The 25,953-nt window shown below is 44.1% G+C and overlaps 1 protein-coding gene across 1 annotated transcript in view; it reads left to right on the forward strand.

The window, feature by feature from the left end:
- The window catches only part of LOC126481872 (mucin-2), a 265,151-nt gene that overhangs the window by 97,928 nt on the left and 141,270 nt on the right, over nucleotides 1-25,953 (forward strand). Inside the window, exon 3 of the mRNA XM_050105831.1 lies at nucleotides 7,302-7,735. Coding sequence (XP_049961788.1) covers nucleotides 7,302-7,735 — 434 coding nt within the window. The remainder of the gene's footprint in view (nucleotides 1-7,301; nucleotides 7,736-25,953) is intronic.

Raw genomic sequence — 25,953 nt, forward strand, 5'->3', positions numbered from 1 at the left:
CGGTTCCAGACTGTAGCGCCTAGAGCCGCTCGGCCACTTCGGCCGGCGATATTTATTAGTATACAGGGTGAGTCACTAACTACTGTCAGCGAGAATAAGAGCTGAAAAGTTTGTGGGACAAAAGCTGCATGGGACAACGGGGGCCATAATATGACGTTGGTTTTTTGTTGCTAGGTGGGGTCGCTTCAGAGATACGTCAACTTTGGTTTTTTTTTTTTTTTTTTTTTTTTTAATTGGATGCTATGGTTTGGTTCTTATTTTCTGACAGCGGCTATCGAGACGAATCCAATGATGTGTAACAGTTACGTCTTTCAAGATCAACGAAGGTCAGAAAGGTGGCATGAGCTTCAATTTACAGAAGGTGTTCGAAGTGATGACCATTGGTATCAATGCAGTGCTCCAGTCTTCTTACCATGGATTGAGTGGTACTCCTTATCACATCGGCACTTATCGAAGCACGTGCTCTGACAATTCGCTCTCGCATATCTTCAGGTGGAGTTGGAGCGTCTTTATAAACTATGTCTTTTACGAATCCTCACAAGAAAAAATCCAAAGGTGTCAAGTCTGGCGAACGAGTCGGCCACGACACATCTCCTCCGCGTCCCATCCAACAATTTGGAAATTGTCTCTGCAACTCATTTTTAGCCATCAGCGAAAAATGTGCCTGAAACCTATCGTGTTGATTCCACATTCTGTTCCTTGTTCCTAAAGGTATTTCTTCCAGTAACAGACCTAATGTTCCTAGCAGGAATGTGGTGTACTTCCTACCATTAATAGTTCCTTCGATGAAATAGGGGCCTATAATTCTGTCCTCCAGAATCCCACACCGTACATTCACCGACCACGGTTTTTGGTGTGCAACTTTCCGCAGCCAACATGGATTTCCTGTTGCCCAATAATGCATGTTATGCAAATTAACATTTCCATGGTTCGTGATTGTAGCCTCGTCAGCAAATAAAATCAAATAAATAAATGTGTCATCCCTCTGAATCTGAAGTTAGCCCATCGGGAGAATTGAATGCGACGCATACAATTCGTACCAGTTAATTCTTGGTGGAGACTGGTATGGTGAGGATGATATTTATGGCGATGCGGAACACGAACAACAATACTCTGGCTCAGGCCAGATTCCCTGGCAATGTGACGCGAACTAAGGATCTCGAATCGCAGTGGCAAGAGTACCAATTTCCATTTCCTCGTTAGTAACTTTCCTTTGCCGGATATGTTTCCGATGCGTTAAAGATGCAGTTGTTTTCAGTTTTTCATACACATATTTAAATGAACGACGTGTAGGGTGAATACGTTGAGGTTATCTTTCAGCGTATGAGTCTCTAGCTCTCGGCACTCTCCGTAAACGAGAAGCATAACGACTTTTTCTTCGAATGAATATATCATTCACATTCGCCTGAATCGACGATACTAGTCTTACCGTTACTATTAGTGTTGTGTTGCGAAATCGTCGAAAGGTGTTCACATGTCAATGGCACGTTAGATGGATACGCTGTATTCGGCGAATATTTACTATTTGGACGTTATACGAAGAGGAGAATCGTCAGAGCATGTGCTTCGATAAGTGCCGATGTGATAAGGAATACCACACAATCCATGATAAGAAGATTGCAGCACTGCATTGATACCAATGGTCATCACTTCGAACACCTTCTGTAGATGGACGTTCATGCCACCTTTGTGACCTTCGTTGATATTCAAAAACGTTACTGTTACACATCATTGGATTCGTCTCGATAGCCTCTGTCAGAAAATAGGTACCAAACTATAGCACCCCATTAAAAAAAAAGTTGACTTTCATATCTCTGAAGCGACCCCACGTAGCAACAAAAAACAAACGTCATATTATGGCCCCCGTTGTCCCATGCAATATTTGTTCCACAAACTTTTCAGCTGCTATCATACTTTCGGAGGTATTCTAGGAGGCAATAGTTAGTGACTCACCCTGTACATCGCCACGAAACTTTGCGTTCGTATAGTCTAAAGCACGTTTTTGTTCAATTTTTGTTCAATTTTTGTCATCGGTTTCAGCTAAATTAGGCCATCTTCAGGCCTGAAATTATACACAGGAGGGTGTCTTTACAACGACACACAACATCGAACGCCGGTAGCAACAACCGCCTCGTGTAATTTTTTTTTTTTTTACCTGAAAATGACCCAATTCGTCCGAAGACAGTAATTTCTTTGTTATACAATAATCAAATCGAGAATAACGCTGACACAGATACTAATGGTAATGCAGGGACGAAGACGAAGTCTCCTTGTAGAGACGTTGCTTCTCTTCACTGTTCCAGACGAATCCAAGCCATTTTCATGTCCCTGCGTTTTTCTCTAAGTGCCCGTTAGCTTGTTGTATTAATTTGTCCTACATGTACACATTAGTTAAACGTTTCTGTAACTGCACAATTACTCTTTGCTGTATTGCTATGGGCTGATTGTACTTTATTTTAGTCTTAGTGTAATGAGTCTTCAGTCCTATTTCCATACTTGCTGTGTTCATTGCCTCCACCCCTGGCTAAAATTCTTCTGGATCCGAAGCTAACAAAACAGTGTCATCTGCAAATCGAAAACGGTTCAGATAAGATCCGTTTTATGTATCTTCCTTCATCATCCCAGTTCGGTGATCTGAAGACTGCTTCCAAAGCTGCCTATAACAGTCTCGGTGAAACTGGAGCACATTGCCTACCTCCTTTTTCAACTCTCAATTTTTCACTTTCTCAATGAAACCGACGGAAGCAATACCCTAGGTGTATACATATATCAACAAATTGACGTTCGTAGTAGATCATTTTGCTTGGTTCTCGAGTGCTGCCAGCGCAGGTTTTATTGTGACACATATGCTTTCACATAATAATAAAATTGTTGTAAAATACACCTGTATTTATTTGATATAAAAACGGTGCTTCGGTCGCATTACACTCCGCCCGGGGTCTGTTTTGGTATATTTCCGCCAACGCTCGGATCATCTCAGGTTTGCAACTAATGACGTAGACCAGTGTCAGTTTTGCTTACTTCGCGCCGCCGGATTTGAACAACAAAGAGAAACACGTTTCCAGTCTGAATGCGAAGTTACGGCCAATGTACTCAACACAGGAGCGGAGAGTTTAGCAAATAGTTCACTTCCTTGAAGGGGTGCGGGGAAAACTATTTTCGCTTCTGGATCATACGCGCACACACCCGTTACGTACTGCCTACGTCTGTGTTACACCCTGATAGAGAGCAGACTTTGGTGGTAGGCAACAGTGGCACGAAAATTATCGACTACTCGCGAAATGTGCTGATTTTAACAATTGCAGTAGGGTAACATTAATATTGATACCCCATAAACATAAACGTCACTGACGCTACAGTTTTCACTTTATGCACAAAAAGCGCTGCTGTCGCGTCACTTGGCGAGGCGGCCCGCGAGTTTATATGAATCAGGCCCGCGGATCGCCAAACATTGCTCATGCCTGGTCTACGCAATGTTACCCCCTTCGAAGTATTCCTCCTTATACATTACATTGTTTTACAAGCGTTTTTCCAATCCCCGAAACACTCCTACAACTCGATCTCAGGAATGCTTTTAGCTGTCTCAGTGACACACTATTAACCTCATTTATGCTTCTAAACGATGACTCTTTTAAGTTTCATTTATTATTGGGAACAGAAAAATCTTTGTCGAATATGGAGGCTGCGACATTATTGCAGTATTGTTTTCTGCCATAAAGCCACGAATAAGCGACGAAGAGAGAGAGAGAGACCAGTTGGCATTATCGTAGCGCAAATGCCATGAGCTGTTTCGCCAGAAACAAGGGCGGCATTGCCTCACGCAATTTGTAAATAATACTCCTAACTTATTGTTTGACCTTCTGCAAGAAGCCACGGTGCACTATGCCGGTAAAATCAAAGCATACACTGAGCATGACCTTCATATCTCACCAACATTCTCAGTTTTCTGCATTCAACTGTTTTGTGAATGTGTGTGTGTGTGTGTGTGTGTGTTGGTAACACTTAGAAAAACAAATGGAACTCTGTATTAAAAAGATGGCAGTTACAATGATGTGTAGCGTAAACAGTAAACTGAAAGTGAACTGTAAGATGTCCACCTGGTTGCCAGATGAGAAAAAGCAGTTTTCTTAGATGCAATGAATTAGAATTACTTGTAAGTACCTTTCCATTTCATAAAAAAACGATAAGGAACTGTTTTTAAATGTATAACCTAGATGTGAAACCATAACCTATGTGTAAAAATGGACAAATCATGTAATATTTCATAACACCCACTGAACATGCCAAGTAAAAAAACTCGAAATGCGTCTGGGTGCTTAAATAAAAATAAAAATTTCGATGAGCAGCATGCAAAAAAGGCATTTTCTTTTAAAGAACTGCAATTTATATACAGCTGCTGCGAAAATGTCCACTACAAGAAACGAGTAATAAATCATGTTGACAGCAGCCATCGGTAATATTAGTGTAAAAATAGAACAGAACACATGGAAAAATAAGAATCAATTTAAAAAACAACGTAAAAGCAATTAACTCAAGTTCCAAGTGAATAACTTTCACCTTACGTTACTAGATATGTAACGTAATGTCGGAATAAGTCGAGGTTTGTCGACTAACTACAACCATACCTAGTTCTAAACCTACTGTTGCTACGCTGTTCTAAAACACCCACACAGGTACGTTCTAGAGACTACGCATAACAGCATGGGCGTCCATAGCAGTGTTTCTATCCTTTTCCTTTTTTCACTATCTACAACTGAGGAAACATTTTAGATAATGCGAGAGACACACAAATCTATGTGAGCCGCGGTAAAATGTGCTCTTTTGAAGAGCACGCCGCAGCACGTAGTGTAAAGCAGTCACCCTCCGTTTCTGGCGGTGGCGCCGCTGTGGCTATCGCAGCTTTGGTGTCTCCCTCTGGTGGGAAAGGGGAAAAGTTGTGTGCTCACGTGTATTTAAGGGGCGCTATGAGCTCGGCAGGCAGCCCACAACCGCCTCCGACTCCTCAAACTCCTCTCTGGCTGGACATGGGGGTTGCACCCCTCTGCCATCCTCCACACCTACAAATCCTTCATCCGTCCCATCCTCTGTTATGCCAGTCCTGCCTGGATATCTGCCCCCCCCCCCAAATTCTATCAGTCCCTCCAGATCCTTGAGCGTCATGCACTCCGCCTCGCCTTCCGTATCCGCCTCCCGTCCCCCACGCGGATCCTCTATGATCTCATTCCTTTCCCCCATCTGCTCCTATTCCTCGAACATATCCGCATCCTCTACACCTCCCGCCGTCTTGAACCCCCTCACCCCCTGGTTGCTCCTCTCCTCTCCCGTCCCCGCCCCCTGCCACGTCTTCACCGTTGTGTCCCCCCTACCCTCCATCTCTACACCCTCCATCTCCTTTCCCAAGGTGGCTTCCGTCACCTCCCCCTCCCGGATGATGCCCTCTCTCCCTCCATTTATCCTTCCTATCAACTCTGATCCTCAATCCCCCTCCTTTCCTCTGTCCTTTCCCTGGGCTCCCTCTCCCCCCCTTCTGTCCTGTTTTTCTCCCCACTAAACCTCTCCCTACCTCCCTTCTCCCCCCAGTCCTTTTGTATTCCCCTCCTCTGCCTACCCCACTCCCTGTCGCGTCTGCCCCCCACCCCTCTTATGGGTCCTCATCCTCCTTCAGCTCCTTTCCCGGCTCCCCCCTTCGCTTTTCCTCTCCTTTCCCCCCCTTTTTTGTTTTCCCTTCTTCTGTCCAGTTTCCCCCCGCCTGCTCTCGACTGTGGTGTCACATTTCCAACTTTTTAGTGCAGTGTTCCAGTGACTATTCAGTGTTGTTTGTCTTTCTCGTGTTGCGAACAGAAACCATGCTGTCGCTCGGTGTGAATTTTATTTCCTTTGCGAACAGAATCCAGACTGTCGCCGTGTTTTTTTTTTTTTTTTTTTTTTTTAATTGTCTATTGTTTTCCCTGTCTACTTCGTATCTATTTTTATTAGCGTCATCATCCCTGTGTTATAGTTTTAAGTTCCACGATTTCTTTTCGCCTTGTTACTCTCTAAGTCTCCGATTTTATCGCCTGTTTTTTATTATTTGTTCTCTCGATCTTTGTCACAAAATCTGTCGGCTGAAGAGCGGCGTACTAAGCTGCTGCCAGCCCGCCCCCTTTGGGGGGAATTGAAATTCAATAAATGAAAAAAAAAAAAAACTCGGCAGGTTAGTCTGAGTCTGGCAGTCTCGGCGAGTCTAGTCAGTTGGTCAGGCGGAGTGAGTCTGAGTCTGTCAGTCTAGGCGAGTCTGGTCAGTTGGTCAGCCAAGTCAGTCTGTCTTTCGTCCGCATTGGTGAGGCAGTCAGTGTGTCTGTCGTCCGGAGTGCTAGTATGTGTTAGGCCGCCAGTCTGCTCGAGTTTGTTCAGGCAATGGGCATTGGCGGTGGGATCGATCGGTTGGTCGGTCGCGCACTGAGACACAAGATGACTTGTCCGCCTTAAGCGTCGGCGGATGTGAGGTCGCCACATGAGTCCAGTGGGCCGCGCCGTATAGCGAGGGATAGTGGCTTCGCGGCCGACACGACATCGGTCTGGCCGGGGCGAGCTGCGACGCCGCGAGACGGGAGATCGGCGCGCCTTCCTGCGTCCGTTGAAGCGGCTGGCAGCGGACGGTTCTGGAGAGTGTTTTGGGGGAACGGAGGGTGACTGCTTTACACTACGCGCTGCGGCGCGCTCTTCAAAAGAGCAAATTTTACCACCGCTCAACGTCTTCAAAAGAGCAAATTTTACCACGGCTCACTATGTAAGAGAAATTTCAAGAAAAATAAAAAGAACAAGGAAAGGAACAATGCTGTGGTCACTCACACAGGTATGCGTAGACTCGAGGATTACCGTGGCACGCACATAGCAGTGTGGGTGATGTAGAATAGTATAGTAACAATAGGTTTAGAAGTAGGTATCGTTGTAGTTAGTCAGCAAACCTCGAGTTATTCCGAGGCTGGCAGCAACATATCTAGTAACGTAAGATGAAAGTTATCCCTTGGAACTTGAGTTAATTCCTTTTATAATTTTTAATTGATCTTTATTTTTTAAATCTTTTGTTTTATATCTACATTAATGCTACCAAGGTTGCTATTAAGATGATTTATTCGTGAATCGGAGTAATACAACAAGAAACATTTCGAAATTCCCGTTATTTTTTGAACACGCATCTTCAAAAGAAATCCCAGCGCGGTTCATTCTTCAACGCCACTACTCTTTGGGCCGTCTGTACTGAGCTGGACGTGGACGGGGCGTTTAGCTTTTGATTGTGCAGTGTGCTCGTAATATCTCAGCGACGCGACCACGCCCCCACACCCAAATCGCCCGCAGCTGCTGGCCCTGAAGGAAGCGAATCTGGCTTTTCGCCCGCCCGCCCCCTCGGCTGCTCCCGTGTTCCGGCTTCCGGCTGTCGCCGTGTCAGCCGCCTCCGTGCATTATCATAATTACGCCGGCAGGGAATGCAATTACACGGCGACGCGCTGTGCTGCAGACGCCGGCGCCGGCCTGCCACAGAGGCGGTGGGTGGGCTCTGTCACGGCCGCGGCGCCGCTGCCTCCTGGCTGTCTGGCGCTCCGTTTAATATTCAGCGTCTCTGGGACTCTGGCAGCGGGCGGCTGGAATACCGCGGTGGGCACGATCCAGGGGAGCCGAGACAGCTCTGCAGTAGTGAAAATGATTGTGACGGCATTGGTGACTACTGTGTTTTGTGTAATAAGGCCTTTCCTCTGTCAGTCTTCTGACGCCGGCCGGGGTGGCCGAGTGGTTCTAGGCGCTACTGTCTGGAACCGCACGACTGCTACGGTCGCAGGTTCGAGTCCTGTCTCGGGCATGGGTGTGTGTGTTGTCCTTAGGTTAGTCAGGTTTAAGTAGTTCTAAGTTCTAGGGGACTGATGACCTCAGATGTCAAGCCCCATAGTGCTCAGAGCCAGTCTTCTGACTGGTTTGAGGCTGCCTGCTACGATCACCTCTCCTGTGCCAACAGCTTCATTATAGAGTCTCACACCAAATACCCTCAGTTGCTCCGTCTATAGGGAGTGAATCACTTAAAACTTGCACTGCAAAGATTGCGGAAATGGAATGTGCTACTGAGTGGGGTTCTCACAGAATGGCTTGCTAGGTAGAGGTTCTTATTGTTAGCCAATCAACAAAAAAAATGGCTCTGAGCACTATGGGACTTAACATCTATGGTCATCAGTCCCCTAGAACTTAGAACTACTTAAACCTAACTAACCTAAGGACATCACACACATCCATGCCCGAGGCAGGATTCGAACCTGCGACCGTAGCGGTCACGCGGTTCCAGACTGTAGCGCCTAGAACCGCTCGGTCACCGAGGCCGGCTGTTAGATCGGTTACTGCTGCTACAGTGGCAGGTTATCGACATTTAAGTGAGTCTGAACGTGATGTTACAGTCGGCGCGAGAGAGATGGGACAAAGCATCACCGAAGTATCGATGAAGTGGGGATTTTCCCGTACGACCATTTCACGAGTGTACCGTGGATATCAGGAATCCGGTAAAACATCAAATCTCCGACATCGCTGCAGCCAGAAAAAGATCCTGCAACAACGGGACGCCGCATGGTTATAGGCGCCATGTCACTAATCGTGCGGCCCCTCCCGCTGGAGGTTCGAGTCCTTCCTCGGGCGTGGGTGTGAGTGTTGCTCTTAGCGTTAAGTTAGTTTAAGTAGTGTGTAAGTCTAGGGACCGATGACCTCAGCAGTTTGGTCCCTTAGGAATTCACACACATTTGAACATTTTGAAGAGCAAATTGCTGCAGATTTCAATGATGGACCATCAAGTGTCAGCTTGCGAACCATTCAACGAAACATCATCGATATGGGCTTTCTGAGGCGAAGGCCCTATCGTGTACCTCTGATGACTGCACGACACAAAGCTTTCCGCCTCGCCTGGGCCCGTCATCACCGACATTGGACTGTTGATGACCGGAGACATGTTGCCTGGTCGGGCGAGTCTCGTTTAAAATTGTATCGAGAGCGGGTGGACGTGTACGGGTATGGAGACAACCTCATGAATCCATGTACCCTGCATGTTAAAGTTGGTGGAGGCTCTGTAATGGTGTCAGGCGTGTGCAGTTGGAGTGATATGGGACCCCTGATACTTCTAGATACGACTCTGACATGTGACATAATTTAAGCATCCATTCAAGTCCATTGCCCATTCCGACAGACTTGAACAATTCCAGCAGGACAATGCGACACCCAACACGTCCAGAATTCCTTCATAGTGGCTCCAGGAACACACTTCTGAGTCTAAGCACTGCTACTGGCCATCAAACTCCCCGAATATGCACGTTATTGAGCATATCTGGGATGCCTTGCAACGTGCTGTTCAGAAGGAATCTCCAACCCATTGTACTCTTACTGATTTATGGAGCGCCCTACTAGATTCAAGGTGTCAGTTCCCTCCAGCACTACTTCGGACATTAGTCGAGGCCATGCCGAATCGTGTTGCGGCACTTCTGCGTGCTCACGTGAGCCCTGCACGATATTAGGCAGGTGTACCAGTTTCTTTGGCTCCTCAGTGTACATAGAAAGTGTACTTCTTGCTGAAACATTATGGAACTATGCCCATTGACATTAACAGACTAGTTGTAGGCTAAGTCAGAATGGCGGTTCTGTTTGTTGCAGGATTCTAATAGCAGTCGTTCACGAGGTCTCATACTTTGAAAAGTTGGCACACCAACCCTTGTACAATGCCTTTGGTAACATACGCTAAAGAACTAGACAAGGGAATGCACTAGTTATCTGGATTCTGACCAGTAACGAGACAACTGACCATCACAGGTTGTGTTCATAACGATCACCGGCAGCCGCAATACAAGCTTCCAGTCTAGTATGGAACGACTGCTGCACGCGTGCTAGCATTACAGCCGAGACACCCGAGCAGGCTGCAGTAATATGTCGTTGCACATCATCGGGTGTAGTTGGTATGCCCCTGCAGACAGCGTCTTTCAACTTTCCCCACAGAAAAAAATCTATAGGCGTCAAATCCGGGGAATGGGCGGGCCAAGATGAAGGTCCTCTGTTTCCATTCCAACGATTTGAAAACAATTCGTGAAGAAAAACTGTCGTACTTTGTGCGCTACGCGCTGGACAGCCATCATGTCGGTACCACAGGTTCCTCGTATTGTGCAGAAGAACGTCTTCTAGCATCCGTGGAAGCTCGTGTGTTACCAGGTGGAGATGCGTGTATGTGTTCATTGTTCCGACTATGAAAAACGGGCCTATGAGCTGATGGTTCACTACCCTCACTCCATGTACGCTGAATTCCACCTGAAGAAGCCAACGGTGGTTGTGAACACTCAACAGAACAAAAGCGCATGTTTCGGCGGTTTACCCGGCCATGACTGGTAAACGTGGCTTCATCACTAAACACCGGCCGTGATGGCCGAGCGGTTCTAGGCGCTGCAGTCTGGAACCGCGCAACCGCTACGGTCGCAGGTTCGAATCCTGCCTCGGGCATGGATGTGTGTGATGTCCTTAGGTTAGTTAGGTTTAAGTAGTTCTAAGTTCTAGGGGACTGATGACCTCAGAAGTTAAGTCCCATAGTGCTCAGCGCCATTTGAACCATCACTAAACAAGATAGACCATACATCTGGAGTACCCTGTTTTAATGTTCGTGTTTGCACAAAAATACACTTTCTAGCTATTATTACAAGCTGTTTGTTGGCTAACAATATGAGCGCCTGACTACAAATTCATTCTGTGAAATCCGCACATCAATAGTACTTTCCATTGCCGCAGTGTCTGCGGTACAAGTTTTAGGTGATTCGCCCTGTACATTCTAATCGCTGCCTTGCACTACAATTTTTGCGCTCTGCGGCTCTTCTTAGTAGGAGAGTGCGATGTTCTTTTGAACACTTTTCAAACTGTGACCTCTGATCAGCCCTGTTAAAGAAGTTTGATATATTTTGTTATTCAGTTTTTAAATTTTGAAAAGATAAGAACGCTTTACCTGTAAGTCCTTTATTTACAGGCATGACAGCTTTCGTAGCATTTTAGCTGCATCATCAGTTGCAATCTTTACCCGTCAGTAGATAAAGACTCGTGTAAGGAAGCAAGAAAACATAACTAAAATGAAAAAGCATATACGGGATGAATCCATCCACAAAAACAAGTCATGTTCAGATCGAAGAAAGAGAGCGGTCTGTGTTTTGATCACCATTGGCATATGGCGACTCCGCTAGCTCGCCAGATACTGTTACTCCTGGCGAGTGGAATTTATTAGTATTTTACCTACCTAGTAGTCCCTTAGTAGGAATTTTTTTATTAGTTTCCTACTTTCTAGGTATCACGGGAGCGTTCTATGTGCTTTTATTTTTGAAGTCCACTACTCAGTAAAACTTTTTTTGATTATGGACGCTGGGTCACCCTGTTCTCTTTTTTCGATCTGACCATGACTCAATTTTGCGAGAATGTTCATCCCGAATATGCTATTTCATTTTATTTATGATTTCTTGTTACGTTACATCAGTCTTTTTCTACTAATTTCTACAGACTGCATTGATGATGCAGATGAAATGCTGCTAAACCGGTTGTGCCTACAAATAAAATTCTTGCAGCTAAAGCGGTTTCATCTTTTCAGAATTATACATCCAAGTTGTGGCTGCCCTGACGTCAAAGTCTGCCATTTTAAATGATGGCATTCACTTTTTGCGTGCTGCAGTTTTTTTCTGAAATAACGAAAGTGAAGAAGAGTAATTTTTTTATAAATATGAAAAAACTGTTGCAAGAAACAACTTGGTACCCAGGAACATACGAGTATGTCCTATTGAAATCTAAAAGCATTACATTATTACTCTACTACACACCAGCGATCAGTAAGTGACATAAAATTATACTGAAATATTATCAAAAGGCAGCCTCAAACTAAATACATTTCGGAGACAACCTACTGGAAACTAACACATTTTCATTTACGAAACAGGTAAAACTGTTAAAGAGGTTATTTGCCAAATCACATGTTCCATACTGAAATACCTTCTTCCGTTTCAAGGTACAGGAAGTTGCACGACCGACGAAGCATCATTTTAACCGTCCACACGTTCTAGAACTAATTTTAGGAACACGTAGAATTTTACTCGCCATAGAATTTCGTAGCTGAAGCATTAACAATATCTTCCGAATAGCTTTAACATATTATGATGAACATCTTTGTTTGCCCTCGCTTAACACATTCATATTGGGCGGCATGGACTTGTGCGTTTATTTGTCCTTTTGCCCCGTTGAGCTTTAGATACTGATTCCAGAGCGCTTACGCAGTCGGAGAACATTAAGAAGATGATGGAAGGTAGGTTTCCGCAATATTTAACCCTTTTGTGGTTGTTGGGACACACATGTTCCACTTAAGTAGTACCCACTTTTGAGCGTTGGGTCGCCTATATATCATATTGTGTTACGATGAAGCGAGATGCTTCCGGAACATGGAGCAAAATACTACGGACCACGGGATGGACATACAGAAGGCTGTGAGCGATCAACTGGGGCGGCCTGTGTTTATAGGTGGCACAGTACGTCTGTTTCACGAAAATGAACCATATCACCTTCTTCTCCGTCCCCAGAATGTCTGAAGTAACTAATTTTATTGTGTTTTCTTACAAGTCATAGACATTGTTTAGAACCATTACCACAGACCTCAGTAATACAGCTGGTTTGTACATAATTTGCATGTAGTGGGACGTATATGTCACAGAAAACTTCATATAATGTAGGAAACATCGATGTGTGGCAAATCAAAGCCATCTTCAAATAGTCATGGCCTATGCGGCTGATCCCGGCGGAGGTTCGAGTCCTCCCTCGGTCATGGGTGTGTGTGTGTGTGTGTGTGTGTGTGTTTGTCCTTAGGATAATTTAGGTTAAGTAGTGTGTAAGCTTAGGGACTGATGACCTTAGCAGTTAAGTCCCATAAGATTTCACACACATTTTTTGAACATCTTCAAATGTTATGTAATCTTGTATGCGATAGGCCTACTTCATGTGTTTCACTGTCTGGAAACTAAATGGTTTTGGTAGTGATTTGTCATATTTTTTTCCACAACTGCCATCCTGATTGAACCATTCTAAAATTAAAAATTAACTTTGAAAATCCTAGATTCATCTGAAAACATGGAACTAGTTGGGTTCTTGGATGCCCCACTTCAGCGATTTTCAAAATCGGTCAACTTAAATTTTTTATGGTAGTTAAAGTGTATCATTCGTCATAAAGTACGACAGTTTTTCACCTATTATTTTTCAAATATATGAATAATAAATTTTAATCATGAAAGGGTTGATGGCCTCCAAGACAGAAACAGTTTAGACAATGAAAACAGACGCTTTTCCGCAGATAGACTAATAGATTGGTCCATGACTGTGGTAGGTAAAATTCCTACGGATAGTGTTGCGTTTTCTCTTTAGCCAAGTCCGCGCAAAGATATGTTGACCGCCCCGAAAGCCATTCCCCAGTCTGGCAATGCACTTCTGACAGAATCGCTCGTCACCGCCAAACGCCGTTACCTCGCTCTTTGGAAACCTTACGTAGCACGGCATGAGGTAAATATTTTCTGAAGGGCGTGGAAAGCCGTTGATGAAAACGGGAGTTGCTCTCTTAAAGCTCCGGACGACCTGAAGCCCTTCAGGCTGTTTTGCCAATTAGCCGTCGGCGTTGTTGCAAGCTGCAGACATTGGCTATTCCGTCTGGAGTCCTGAGCGCGCGCGACTTGTTTGGTTATTTGCCCGAGTGCGGCCGCAGAGAACGGAGACGAGACGCAGGCTTCAGCCGCAGCCACGCTTCAGGGGGAGGCTCGCTGAAAGCTGCCTCTCACCGACACACCCTCCCCCTCCCCTCCACGTAATTAAAAGCTGTGCTGGGCCTGGCTGGGAAGAGGGGAAGGAGGACTCGTGATTTGTTTTTCTCCGCAGGCAATTAACGTCTGGGAGCTGGGCAGGGCAGAGAGGACTCAGGTCGGCCGCTTCCATTCCGCCAGCTGCGGGCAGCGAGTGCCACCCTTAGGTAGCAGGTCGCCCGAGAGGCTATGCGGTAAAGTGCGTGCGGCGACAGTCCCGATGATGAACATTCCATTGTCGTCACTTGTGCGTAAGGCATGGGCCATAAGTAGTCGGCACACAGGATGAGGCTGACAACGTTGACTTGCTAGCAAACGCGGTATCCCATGTCACGTGACGAGCTAGTTGTGATTTTGCACTCTCAGCGCCCTCGAGCGGCGTTGTCGGCTTTATTTGGCTCACAAACAATACTTTTGTTCACGAAAACAGACGCTCGTAAAATTTCTACGATAGCTCAGTTAAAACATAATTTACTCCCTTGTGCATATGCTAGTTATGTTATTCTGTGTGTAGTACACATGAATAGAAACTTCAGTATCCGTTAACATGTAACAAGACGGAGAGGAAAGATACATGTCTGGATCAGCGAGGACATCAGCTTACAAAAGTTCACCAAACCGAACAAACTGACTCCTGACAAAGAACACAGTTATATTTATTTAAAATTAACTATTACAGAAATTATTTCAATTAATTTCGTAAGAAGAGCACAGAATCATTTCGAAAACCGTGAAGGTGAAGTAAAAAGTTAGATACAACAGGACTCAAACCCTGTACCGTCCTAATCCTTGCACTGTAATGTGGTGCGCCGGCCGAAGTGGCCGCGCGGTTCTGGCGCTGCAGTCTGGAACCGCGAGACCGCTACGGTCGCAGGTTCGAATCCTGCCTCGGGCATGGATGTGTGTGATGTCCTTAGGTTAGTTAGGTTTAACTAGTTCTAAGTTCTAGGGGACTAATGACCTCAGCAGTTGAGTCCCTTAGTGCTCAGAGCCATTTTTTTTTTTGTAATGTGGTGCCTCTAAAGACTAGGCTAGGTTGTAGACTTTGTTTTGTATCTTGTAGTCTTTTATAGTCTTTAATCGACGCCGGCCGGGGTGGCCAAGCGGTTCTAGGCGCTACAGTCTGGAACCGCGCGACCACTACGGTCGCAGGTTCGAATCCTGCCTCGGGCATGGATGTGTGTGGGGTCCTTAGGTTAGTTAGGTTTAAGTAGTTTTGAGTTCTAGGGGACTGATGACCTCAGATGTTAAGTCCCATAGTGCTCAGAGCCATTTAATCGACGATATGTTAGTAATTTACATTTAATAATAACAAAACCTAACAAGAACGACACGTTTTTCATAAATGTTTAATGTGTCATTGTCTTAAAACTCTGAAACTCACGAGTTATATCGTGGTAATAATATTCTTTAATCACCAATACGACGTTTGCCGTAGTTCATTAAAATAAATCATACCAATAACGATTCATTCTCGTGACATTAAATGTGGTGGTGCTTAGCATATAATCATGGGGTCTAAAATATAACCTAAAAACCAACGAATATCGGTTTCTGCTGAACACGACATGCACAATACGTCATCTTGCTTTTTGCGGGTCTCAAACTTTCTGCTTCCGATGTACGAAGCATTCTTGCTTCCTGTTGGTTCTACTTTACATGACAGGTCACGCGAAATATCGTAGAACTTATTTTGTGTCTCACATGACGAAATGGCTCCTCAACGTGAAATAGCAGGAAGTGACGTCGCAAGACTCGTTGAGCGCCACGTCAATGTTTGCAAATTCGCCCCGTGTGCCGAGGACTTTACTGTAGTCATGCGCGGTTAACATGTGCTAATGCACTACAGCACACTGTAAATATCTCTCTTCCAATGCGAGCAGGACGCCGCATTAAAATTACGCCATTTCTCTTCGGATGCCAGCCGAAATTGCGCTACGCCTTTTTTCTTTGAACGTGTGCTGGGATGCAAGTAAAACGAATGAAAACATGTTTCGTAGCGCTCGCTCTCTCTCTCTCTCTCTCTCTCTCTCTCTCTCTCTCTCTCTCTCTCTCTCTAATACCTAGAAACCAGTGTCGAGTGCTGAAATGATGGCCAGCGACGCTACGATCAACTCAGAGAAGGTACGTAGCTGTCCGTTTTTGACTACACGTTCTCTGATCTGACGTCGTTTCTTCTGGGGTTACAAGTGCTACGTTGCTCATAACACCAGCTCAGTATTTTTCTATGAAATTTCGTCGAACGTTTTGTCCAAGTGTAGATTATGAGGAGTTTATCCATTTATAATGGATCAAATCAGATTATGAGGAGTTTATTAGCAGCAGTTGAAGTAACAGCTCTGTGGGTGAGTGGTTAGCTGTGACGACTCGTAATTCCTTGACCTGGGTTCGATTCCCACTGCTATGAATTTTATTAGATTTTTTCCTTACAATGTAAAACAATTAATTATAAAATTTAAATACGTTTAAACAGTTCAGTTTATATATGTAAAATTACTATTCTCAGTTTAGTTGCGATTGCTACTCTTATAAGTCAAAAGACTATAGATGATCGTCGAAAAAGCGAGTGTACAAGCAAATTTAGTGTGATTCTCTTTTTTCATAGTGGGTAGCACAGCAATGAATTTATTAAAAGAAGGTGACATTTTCCGCATTTGCTGTATTAATTTTATTTGTTCATGACGCCATTTTCAAGTGATTTTGTGGTGCTGCAAGAGAAAACTATGCCTTGCATGTTGAAATATCAGGGTCTTTAAATTTATGTTTTCTGTTCATTTTGGTTCACTAATGCTGTCCTGTTGGTTTGACGGCTTGACGTTTAAAAAATGTTTTATACCTATTTAAATGTGAAGCTGTCATCCAGCATGACAGCATCGCTGAACCAAAACGAATGGAAAAAAGAAATTTAAAGACGCTGAGATTTCACTATGCAAGAGACAGTTTTCTCTTTCAGAAGTACAGAGTCACTTGACATTGGCCTAAAAGCCTGAAACTATCCGCGTACAAATAAAATTAATTCAGCAAACGTGGAAATCTTTTTTTTTCTTTTTTTTTTAAGTTACCTGTTAAAGAAGCTCGTTTCCAATACATCGTAGGAGGAGAAAGTGACATTTAAAACGTTCACATAGGACGAGGCTCCCAAATTTGTTTCAAACTATATTAACAAAAGAAGGTTAATTTCCCCTTTCAAGTTCCTAGAACATTTCGCCTGACTGGGCAATAGGAAAAGGTAAACCACACTCTAAAGAGTTACGTGTAGAGTATGAGGAAAATACGAGCGACGGATGTCAAACAGGCGCGGTAGCCATACGATTATGTAACAAAAAAGTAACTCACTGAAATCGACTAGAAATAAGAAAACTGAATAAAAGTTAATGTGGTAAGTCTAAACAGATGTCCAGAAATCTGACATTTCATCGCCAATGGGTGTACATTAAAAGTTGATGACGCACAGGCACCGATGAAACAAACAGAAAGTGTATTTCCTCAACTAACCACATTTAAGAGTCAAGTGGTAATATGTTATAATGTGCCCAACAATTCATAAACAGAGTATTTTGTTCGTGTGTTACTGTGATGTATTTGTTTAATATTATTTTGATAAATAAAGTTTTGGGGGAAAAGCGGTTAAGTATATGGACTCGCAACGCGATTCGTTGGCCTGAGTTCAGTTCCCTCTGGTTCCTTAATTTTCTTCCTTTTCTTTTATTCCTCACAAAGTTAATCGATTAATTATAAAATTTAAATATATTCGAACAGTTTGTATGCTTTCAGTTAGCATATTCAATATAGTTGCGGTTATTACCTTTGAAGGCCAAAGGGCTATTGGCCACCACATTGTACCACATTGGTGAAATTTTTCAAGAGACGCCACTGGCCATGCACAGAGTTTAAGCAAATTGAGAAATACTGATACCTACCCAAAGGTCACTAGACTCGGTGTTATCTCTGTAAGCTTCAGTACAGAATTTGCAGTTGAGTTACCCCATATTTTAACCATTATCGTCCAGAACCTTCGACATCTGTATGTTGTGCAGTCCTAGAACATATTCTGAGATATTTTCTTCAGAGTAGTATGTAGTCGTAAGGTAAACGCCTTGAAGCAAAGCAGCGCCGACCGAGCGACCGAGGCAGCTGGATGGGGAGCGCAGGATGTGGGTTAACTTCCTACAGGCTTTCTGTAGTTTATTTTTCGTTTTCGAAAGTGTTTTTCCCCCCTATCGCCACCACCGATTTCGATACGTAGAAAACATATATTTAAAAAATGCTACAGGAAGCCTGTAGGAACTGAACTCGTCTTCGACTCCCCAGGCAGTTGCTTCTCGATCTTCTATTATCCCGTCAATTTTGAGTTGATTACGCATAATGAATTTTAGGGATGGTTTTCTGAGAAACAAGGGGTAGTGGCCAAAATGTCTTAGAGCGTTTTATTTTAGGGGGTATACAAGGTACGTGCAAAACACAATCCGGAACAGTTGGCGGTGTCTCAGGCGTTCTCCTTGCCAATACCATGCCAACGATCACTAACAAAAATTCTTTTCTGTGAAATACGAAACAAAATTTTTGGTTAGTTTGAATATTTCTTGCCGCCGAGGTGGCCGAGCGGTTCTAGGCGCTACAGCCTGGAACCACGCGGCTGCTGCGGTCGCAGGTTCGAATCCTGCCTCGGGCATGGATGTGTGTGATGTCCTTAGGTTAGTTAGGTTTAAGTAGTTCTAAGTCTAGGGGACTAATGACCTCAGATCTTAAGTCCCATAGTGCTTAGAGCCATTTGAACCATTTTTGAAGATTTCTTGACAGTGAAGACGCAGCAGTTATCTTGGATGGAGAGCCATTTACAGAAGTAACTCCAGGCGTGACCGATGGAAGCGTGTTGGGATCCATCTTGTTCGTTTTGTGTATTAATGTCCTTGCAGACAATATTTATACTTTATACTCAACTCGGGCTTTGCACAGATGATACAATTATCTGTTTTGAAGCACTGCTTGAAATCAGCTGCACAAATGTTCAGTCAGATGTTGATAAGCTTTCAAAATGGTGTAAAGATTTGAAATTTGCTTACATTTTCATAAAAGTAAGATTGTGTATTTAGCAAAAATGTAGTATCCCGTAACTGCAAACTCGCTGAGTCACAGTTGTAATCGGTCAACTCGTACACACAAACACCTAGGTGTAACAATTGAAACCGACTAACATACATATGCTCAGTCGTGTAAAGGTAGGTGGCAGATTTCGGTTGATTGGTAGAATACTAGGGAAATTCAATCAGTCTACAAAGGAAATTGCTTAGAAAACAGTGGTGCTATGCATCCTACAATATTGCTCAAGTGTGTAGGACCCAATAAATAGGAGCAACAGGGGATATTGAACGTATACAGAGAAGGGCATCACGAATAGTAACGGATTTATTTGACTCGCTGAAGAGCGTAGCGGAAATGTTGAAAAGCCCGAATTACCTGTCTCTTATAGATAGGCGACAATTGTCCCGTTAAAGGCTACTTACAGAGTTTCAACAACTAGGCTTAAATGAAGAATCTAGGAGTGTACTAAAGCGCCCTCGTATCTCTCCCGTGCACATCGCGAAGACTAGAATAGACCAGTTCCAGCACACAGATAGGCATCCAAGCAGTCAATGTTTCCGTGCTCCATACGTGACCGTAACGGGAAGAAACCTTAATAGCTGGTACAGTGGGAAGTCTCATCAGTCAGGGACTCGACAGAAGTTTGCAAAGTAAGGATGTAGATGCAGATGCTCATAGATGTAAACAACACGAGGCCGGCAATAACCAATGCACTAAAATTTGTCTTGGTAACACTGTGTCACTTGACTTACTTTTAGTAAATGTGAAGTACATCAATAAACGAATAAAGCACTGTGGATGGGAACCGTGTATGATAGCTGCACCGACGGTCCAAAAGGTTCTGAAACTGATTTTATTCCTGGCGCAGAAGTGACGTCAGCGCAGTAATTACGTTGCCAGCTTTTATACAACAGATGAGCGTTCGACCATGTTGCGAGCAGGCAGTGTTACGCAGTGGGCTCGCGGCTCTAGTGTGTCAGCGTAGTTATGTCATAAATCGAGTCTCTAAATCAAGTGTTCAGCACAATCTCCAGAATATTTTCAAGGAGAGGAAAGTGTGCAAAGTATGTCCCACTCACCTTGACTCCAGAACAAAGACAGATGCATGGATGCCTGCCGCAATTTAACCAAAACACAAAACGCGGATATTTCCGACAAAAATCATCACGAGTAACGAAACTTTGTGATATCAAGACGAACCTACCACAAAACGACAGAAGAAATTCACATGAAGGGTCCATACTTCGACGATATAGCCGATATTCAAGGCAGTGTGGCGGGGGAGTTGTACAATATCCCAAACAAATGACTTGTCCGACAGTTTCACACGGTAGTGTAAAATTTCTCTGCATTGTGCTCAAGTGAGGGAAGACTGTTTAAGACATCTGAAGCATTAAAACCACCATCTTAACTTTTCTCAATTCTTTATTAAGCCAGTCTTGAAACTTTTTGGACTGACGGGGTATGTACGGCTGTCACCGGAAGTTTCTGCACTAAAAGACAGGTCGCCGCCATAAAATCAAAATGGTTATACCAGCTGTCTTATTTCTCTCATGCACACATAGCTAACAGTGTTTATTTTTATCATCTAGTGTCTCACGTAGTGAGGCAGCCACACCCTCAGTGTTGACATCCAGGATATTTGCACACGTTCGTAACAACATAATACAATTTTTTTCTATGATTAGTTCCATATTTAAATTTCATGTCCCATGTCTATAATGGATAAACACGAAGTATCGCCACTGCAGGGACTCAAACCTCAGAACGTTGCCTAACATTCATTCCCACTGACCGCTACAAAAGCCACTCACGACCCGTCCTCACAGCGTCACTTCTGCTACTAACCCACGCCTATTCGTTTTTTTCTAAACTGCCTACGCTGCAGAGCAGTAGTTGTTGAGCTGGAGAGCTGCATGTCAGGGGGAGAATGAAGGTAGATAATAATGGATTAAGGCTGGTGAAGCCAGCAGTTTTGCCTTGGTGAAGATCGTTCTATAGCATTAGTTGTGTGCTGCTCGACGCAGTCACGTCGATTATATATCTATGCGTAACGTTGCAAAGCGATATGAAATGAAATGAACATGCGAGGACTGTAATAGGGAAGGCGATTGGTCGATCTCGGTTTATTGGGATAATTTTAGGGAAGTGTGGTTCATTTGTGAAGGAGATTGCATATAAGACACTATTCTGACACATTCTTGATTGCTCCTTGAGTGTACGTGATCCACACCAGTTCGGCCTGAAGGAAAACACCGAAGAAATTTAGAGGCGGCCTGCTAAATTTGTTACTTGTAGGTGCGAACAACACGCAAGTATTACGGAAATGCTTCGGGAACTCTAATGAGAAACCATGGAGGGATAGCGACGTTCTTTTCGGAGGGACACTGTTGAGCAAATTTAGAGAACCGGCTTTCGAAACGGACTGCAGAGCGATTGTACGGCCGCCAACGTACGTTTTACGTAAGGACCACGAAGATAACAGAAGAGAAATTAGAGCTCGTACGAGTGCATATAGACAGTCGTTTGCGAGTGGAACAGGAAAAGGATTGACTGGCATTCATCGAGGAGGATATCAATGATAAGATTCACTGATGACACTGCTATCCTCATTGAAAGTAAAAAATAATTACAGGATCTGTTGAATGGAATGAATGGCCTAATGAGTAAAGCATATGGACTGAGACTAAATCGACGAAAGACGAATGTAATGAGAAGTGGCAAAAATGAGGATAGCGAGAAGTTTAACATCTAAATGGGTGATCACGAACAAGACTGCTACCTTTGAAGCAAAATAACTACGGACGAAGGTAGGAGGACACGAAAGGCAATTTAGCAGAGGTATAGTGGGCCTTCCTTGGGAAAAGAAGTTCACCAGTCTCAAACATATGGTGGTAAATCGTGTAAGGTGAGGAAACTGCAAAGTAAAAGAATCGAAGCGTTTGAGATATGCTACTGAAGTATCTTGTAAATTATGTGTACTGATAAGAAATGTATAAGTTCTTCGCAGAATCGGCGAAGAAAGGAAGACAGGAAAAAGGGACAGGATGATAGCGCATCTGTAAAGACGTTAGGGATTAACTTCCATGGTACTAGAGGGAGACGTGGACGGTAAAAACTCATAGGAAGACACAGGTTGGAGTACATCCAACAAGTAATGGAGGACGTACGGGGCAAGTGCCATATACATACATACAACGAGATCTACCTGAACAAAGTACGGGAAGTTGTTCCCTGATACATCTGCCTGGTTGACGGTGAATAAAAACAGGGAGAGCCACTACCTGTGGGAACAAATAAATGTTGGATAATTGTTCCAGAGATGGATGTTTTTTTTTTTTTTTTTGCCATCAGTCTACTGACTGGTTTGATGCGGCCCGCCACGAATTCCTTTCCTGTGCTAACCTCTTCATCTCAGAGTAGCACTTGCAACCTACTTCCTCAAATATTTGCTTGACGTATTCCAATCTCTGTCTTCCTCTACAGTTTATGCCCTCTACAGCTCCCTCTAGTACCATGCAAGTCATTCCTTCGTGTCTTAGTAGATGTCCTATCATCCTGTCCCTTCTCCTTATCAGTGTTTTCCACATATTTTGCCCGCATCTCGTGGTAGTGCGGTAGCGTTCTCGCTTCCCACGCCCGGGTTCCCGGGTTCGATTCCCGGCGGGGTCAGGGATTTTTCTCTGCCTCGTGATGGCTGGGTGTTGTGTGCTGTCCTTAGGTTAGTTAGGTTTAAGTAGTTCTAAGTTCTAGGGGACTGATGACCATAGATGTTAAGTCCCATGGTGCTCAGAGCCATTTGAACCAGCCAACCACATATTCCTTTCCTCTCCGATTCTGCGTAGAACCTCCTCATTCCTTACCTTATCAGTCCACCTAATTTTCAACATTCGTCTATAGCACCACATCTCAAATGCTTCGATTCTCTTCTGTTCCGGTTTTCCCACAGTCCATGTTTCACTACCATACAATGCTGTACTCCAGACGTACATCCTCAGAAATTTCTTCCTCAAATTAAGGCCGGTATTTGATATTAGTAGAGTTCTCTTGGCCAGAAATGCCTTTTTTGCCATAGCGAGACTGCTTTTGATGTCCTCCTTGCTCCGTCCGTCATTGGTTATTTTACTGCCTAGGTAGCAGAATTCCTTAACTTCACTGACTTCGTGACCATCAATCCTGATGTTAAGTTTCTCGCTGTTCTCATTTCTACTACTTCTCATTACCTTCGTCTTTCTCCGATTTACTCTCAAACCATACTGTGTACTCATTAGACTGTTCATTCCGTTCAGCAGATCATTTAATTCTTCTTCACTTTCACTCACGATAGCAGTGTCATCAGCGAATCGTATCATTGATATCCTTTCACCTTGTATTTTAATTCCACTCCTGAACCTTTCTTTTATTTCCATCATTGCTTCCTCGATGTACAGATTGAAGAGTAGGGGCGAAAGGCTACAGCCTTGTCTTACACCCTTCTTAATACGAGAACTTCGTTCTTGATCGTCCACTCTTATTATTCCCTCTTGGTTGTTGTACATATTGTATATGACCCGTCTCTCCCTATAGCTTACCCCTACTTTTTTCAGAATCTCGAACAGCTTGCACCATTTTATATTGTCGAACGCTTTTTCCAGGTCGACAAATCCTATGAAAGTGTCTTGATTTTTCTTTAGCCTTGCTTCCATTATTAGCCGTAACGTCAGAATTGCGTCTCTCGTCCGTTTACTTTTCCTAACGCCAAACTGATCATCACCTAGCGCATTCTCAATTTTCTTTTCCATTCTTCTGTATATTATTCTTGTAAGCAGCTTCGATGCATGAGCTGTTAAGCTGATTGTGCGATAATTCTCGCACTTGTCAGCTCTTGCCGTCTTCCGAATTGTGTGGATGATGCTTTTCCGAAACTCAGATGGTATGTCGCCAGACTCATGTTAAGAGCGCTTAAATAAAAACCAGAGTCTCAGTTTCACAATACGACTGTCACCCAACATTTAGTTGTTACCACAGTTGCTGGCTCTTCTCTGTTTCTATTCACGATAAACCATCCACATGTACCAGGGAACAACTTTCAGCACTTTACTCAGCTAATTCTCGTTGTATTTAGTATTTTGTATATCATGACTGTAACATAGTATCTTCGTACATCCATATTTAAACTGGATGGAGGTGGGACACAGCTGGCATGATTTTTATTGAAAATGAAATTCCTCCAGCTGTACTGAAGCTAGTATTGTTTATGTGTAAGAGAAGTACATGCATGAACATGCGTGTAGACATACACACTTAATGCGTGATTTTTGTTATCAGTTGTAACGTATTTGTGAGCAACCACTTCCCCCTTTGCCACTGCCAGACAGTCCTCCCAGTCTCTAATGCTTGTCCACTTGCCATTGTCCAAAGAATATGGCTTACGAAGAAAAACACCCTTCTCACTAACCGTTGAGCCATATTCAACAAGGGCGGTAATATCTAGGCCGTCGGGCGCGCAGAAGCCAGCACCGTCATCAGCTGGGACGGCCACGTGCAGCGGAGCTGGGCTGTGACGTGTTTTGCAGACGCCGTTCCACCACACTGCCTCCGCCCCCGCTGCGGTAATCAGGTTCGGCGCCGGCCTTTGTGCACCGCTGCCGGTGCTGGCGGTGGTGACGCCCAGATAACGCCCCGCTGTGCAAACTACTGCCGCCGCAAAAAACCCGCCCACCGGGGGATGTCGCCGCAACTTCACTTCCACGTATAAGTACGGCAGATTTCTCGGTGAATTTCGAGTGACAGTGGATAAAATCTACATCACCATTCTGCAGTTTAAGTGCCTACCAAAGGACTCCTCGAACCACCTTCAGACTGTTTCTCCACTCTCTAAAAGCGCGTTTTTAATTTTAATTTAATCGTATGGCTAGCCCCCCCCCCCCCCCACCCCTATCGGGCAGACCGTTCGCCGGGTGCCGGTCTTTCAAATTGACGCCACTTCGGCGACCTGCAGTCGATGAGGATGATAGGATGATGATGAGGACAGCACAACACCCAGTCCCTGAGCGGAGAAAATTCCCCGATCCAGTCGGGAATCGAACCCGGACCTAGAGGATTGACAATCCGACACGCTGACGATTCAGCTACCGGGGGGCGGTCAGTGGGAAAAATGGACACTTAGATCTTCCTGTTCGAGCTCTTATTTCTCTTATTTTGTTACTATGATCGTTTCTCCCTAAGTAGGCTGGCAACGATAACATATTTTCACATTTACAGGAGAAAGCTGATGATTGAAATTTCGCGGAAAGATCTCGCTGCACCACAAAACCCCTTTGCTTTAACGATTGCCACCCCAGTACTCTTAGCGACCCGTGACACTTTCTCTCCTGCTTTGCGATAATTCAAATCGACCTGCCTTTGTTTGGACTTTTCGATGTCCTTCGTCAGTCCTGTTTGGTAAGGAGCCCATACCGCAGAGGACGAACAAGCGTGGTTTATGCACTCTTTTTAGTGGACCTGTTCCATCTACCAGTAAAACGCAGTCTTTGGTTTGTCTTCCTCGCAGCACTATCTATGTGATAGTTCCACTTTAAGTTGTTTGTAATTCTAATTCCAAGGTTTTTAGTTCAATTCACAGCATTTTAATTTACATGATTTATCGCGTAACCGAATGTTAACTTTTTTTTCCTACGTAGGTGGACGACCTCACACTTTTCCTTATTCAAAGACAATTGCCACCTATCGCTCCATACAGAGATATCTTGCCTAAGCCGTTTTGCATTTGGACTTGATCTTCTGATGACAGTATCAGCTGCAAACAATTTAAGAGGGCTGCTCAGATTGTTTCCGAAATCGTTTATATAGATTAGAAACAACAGGGGGCCTATAACACTTCCTCGATGAACGCCGGATATCACCTATGTTTTACTCAGTGATTTTTCCGTCCATTACTACGTACCGTGATCGTTCTGAGGGGAAATCAAGATTCAGTTGCACAACTGAAGCGAAATTCTAATAAGCACGTAATTTGATTAAAAGTCACTTGTGACGA

The sequence above is a fragment of the Schistocerca serialis genome, chromosome 5, assembly GCF_023864345.2.
Source record: "Schistocerca serialis cubense isolate TAMUIC-IGC-003099 chromosome 5, iqSchSeri2.2, whole genome shotgun sequence".
NCBI classification, from domain to species: Eukaryota; Metazoa; Arthropoda; class Insecta; order Orthoptera; family Acrididae; genus Schistocerca; species Schistocerca serialis.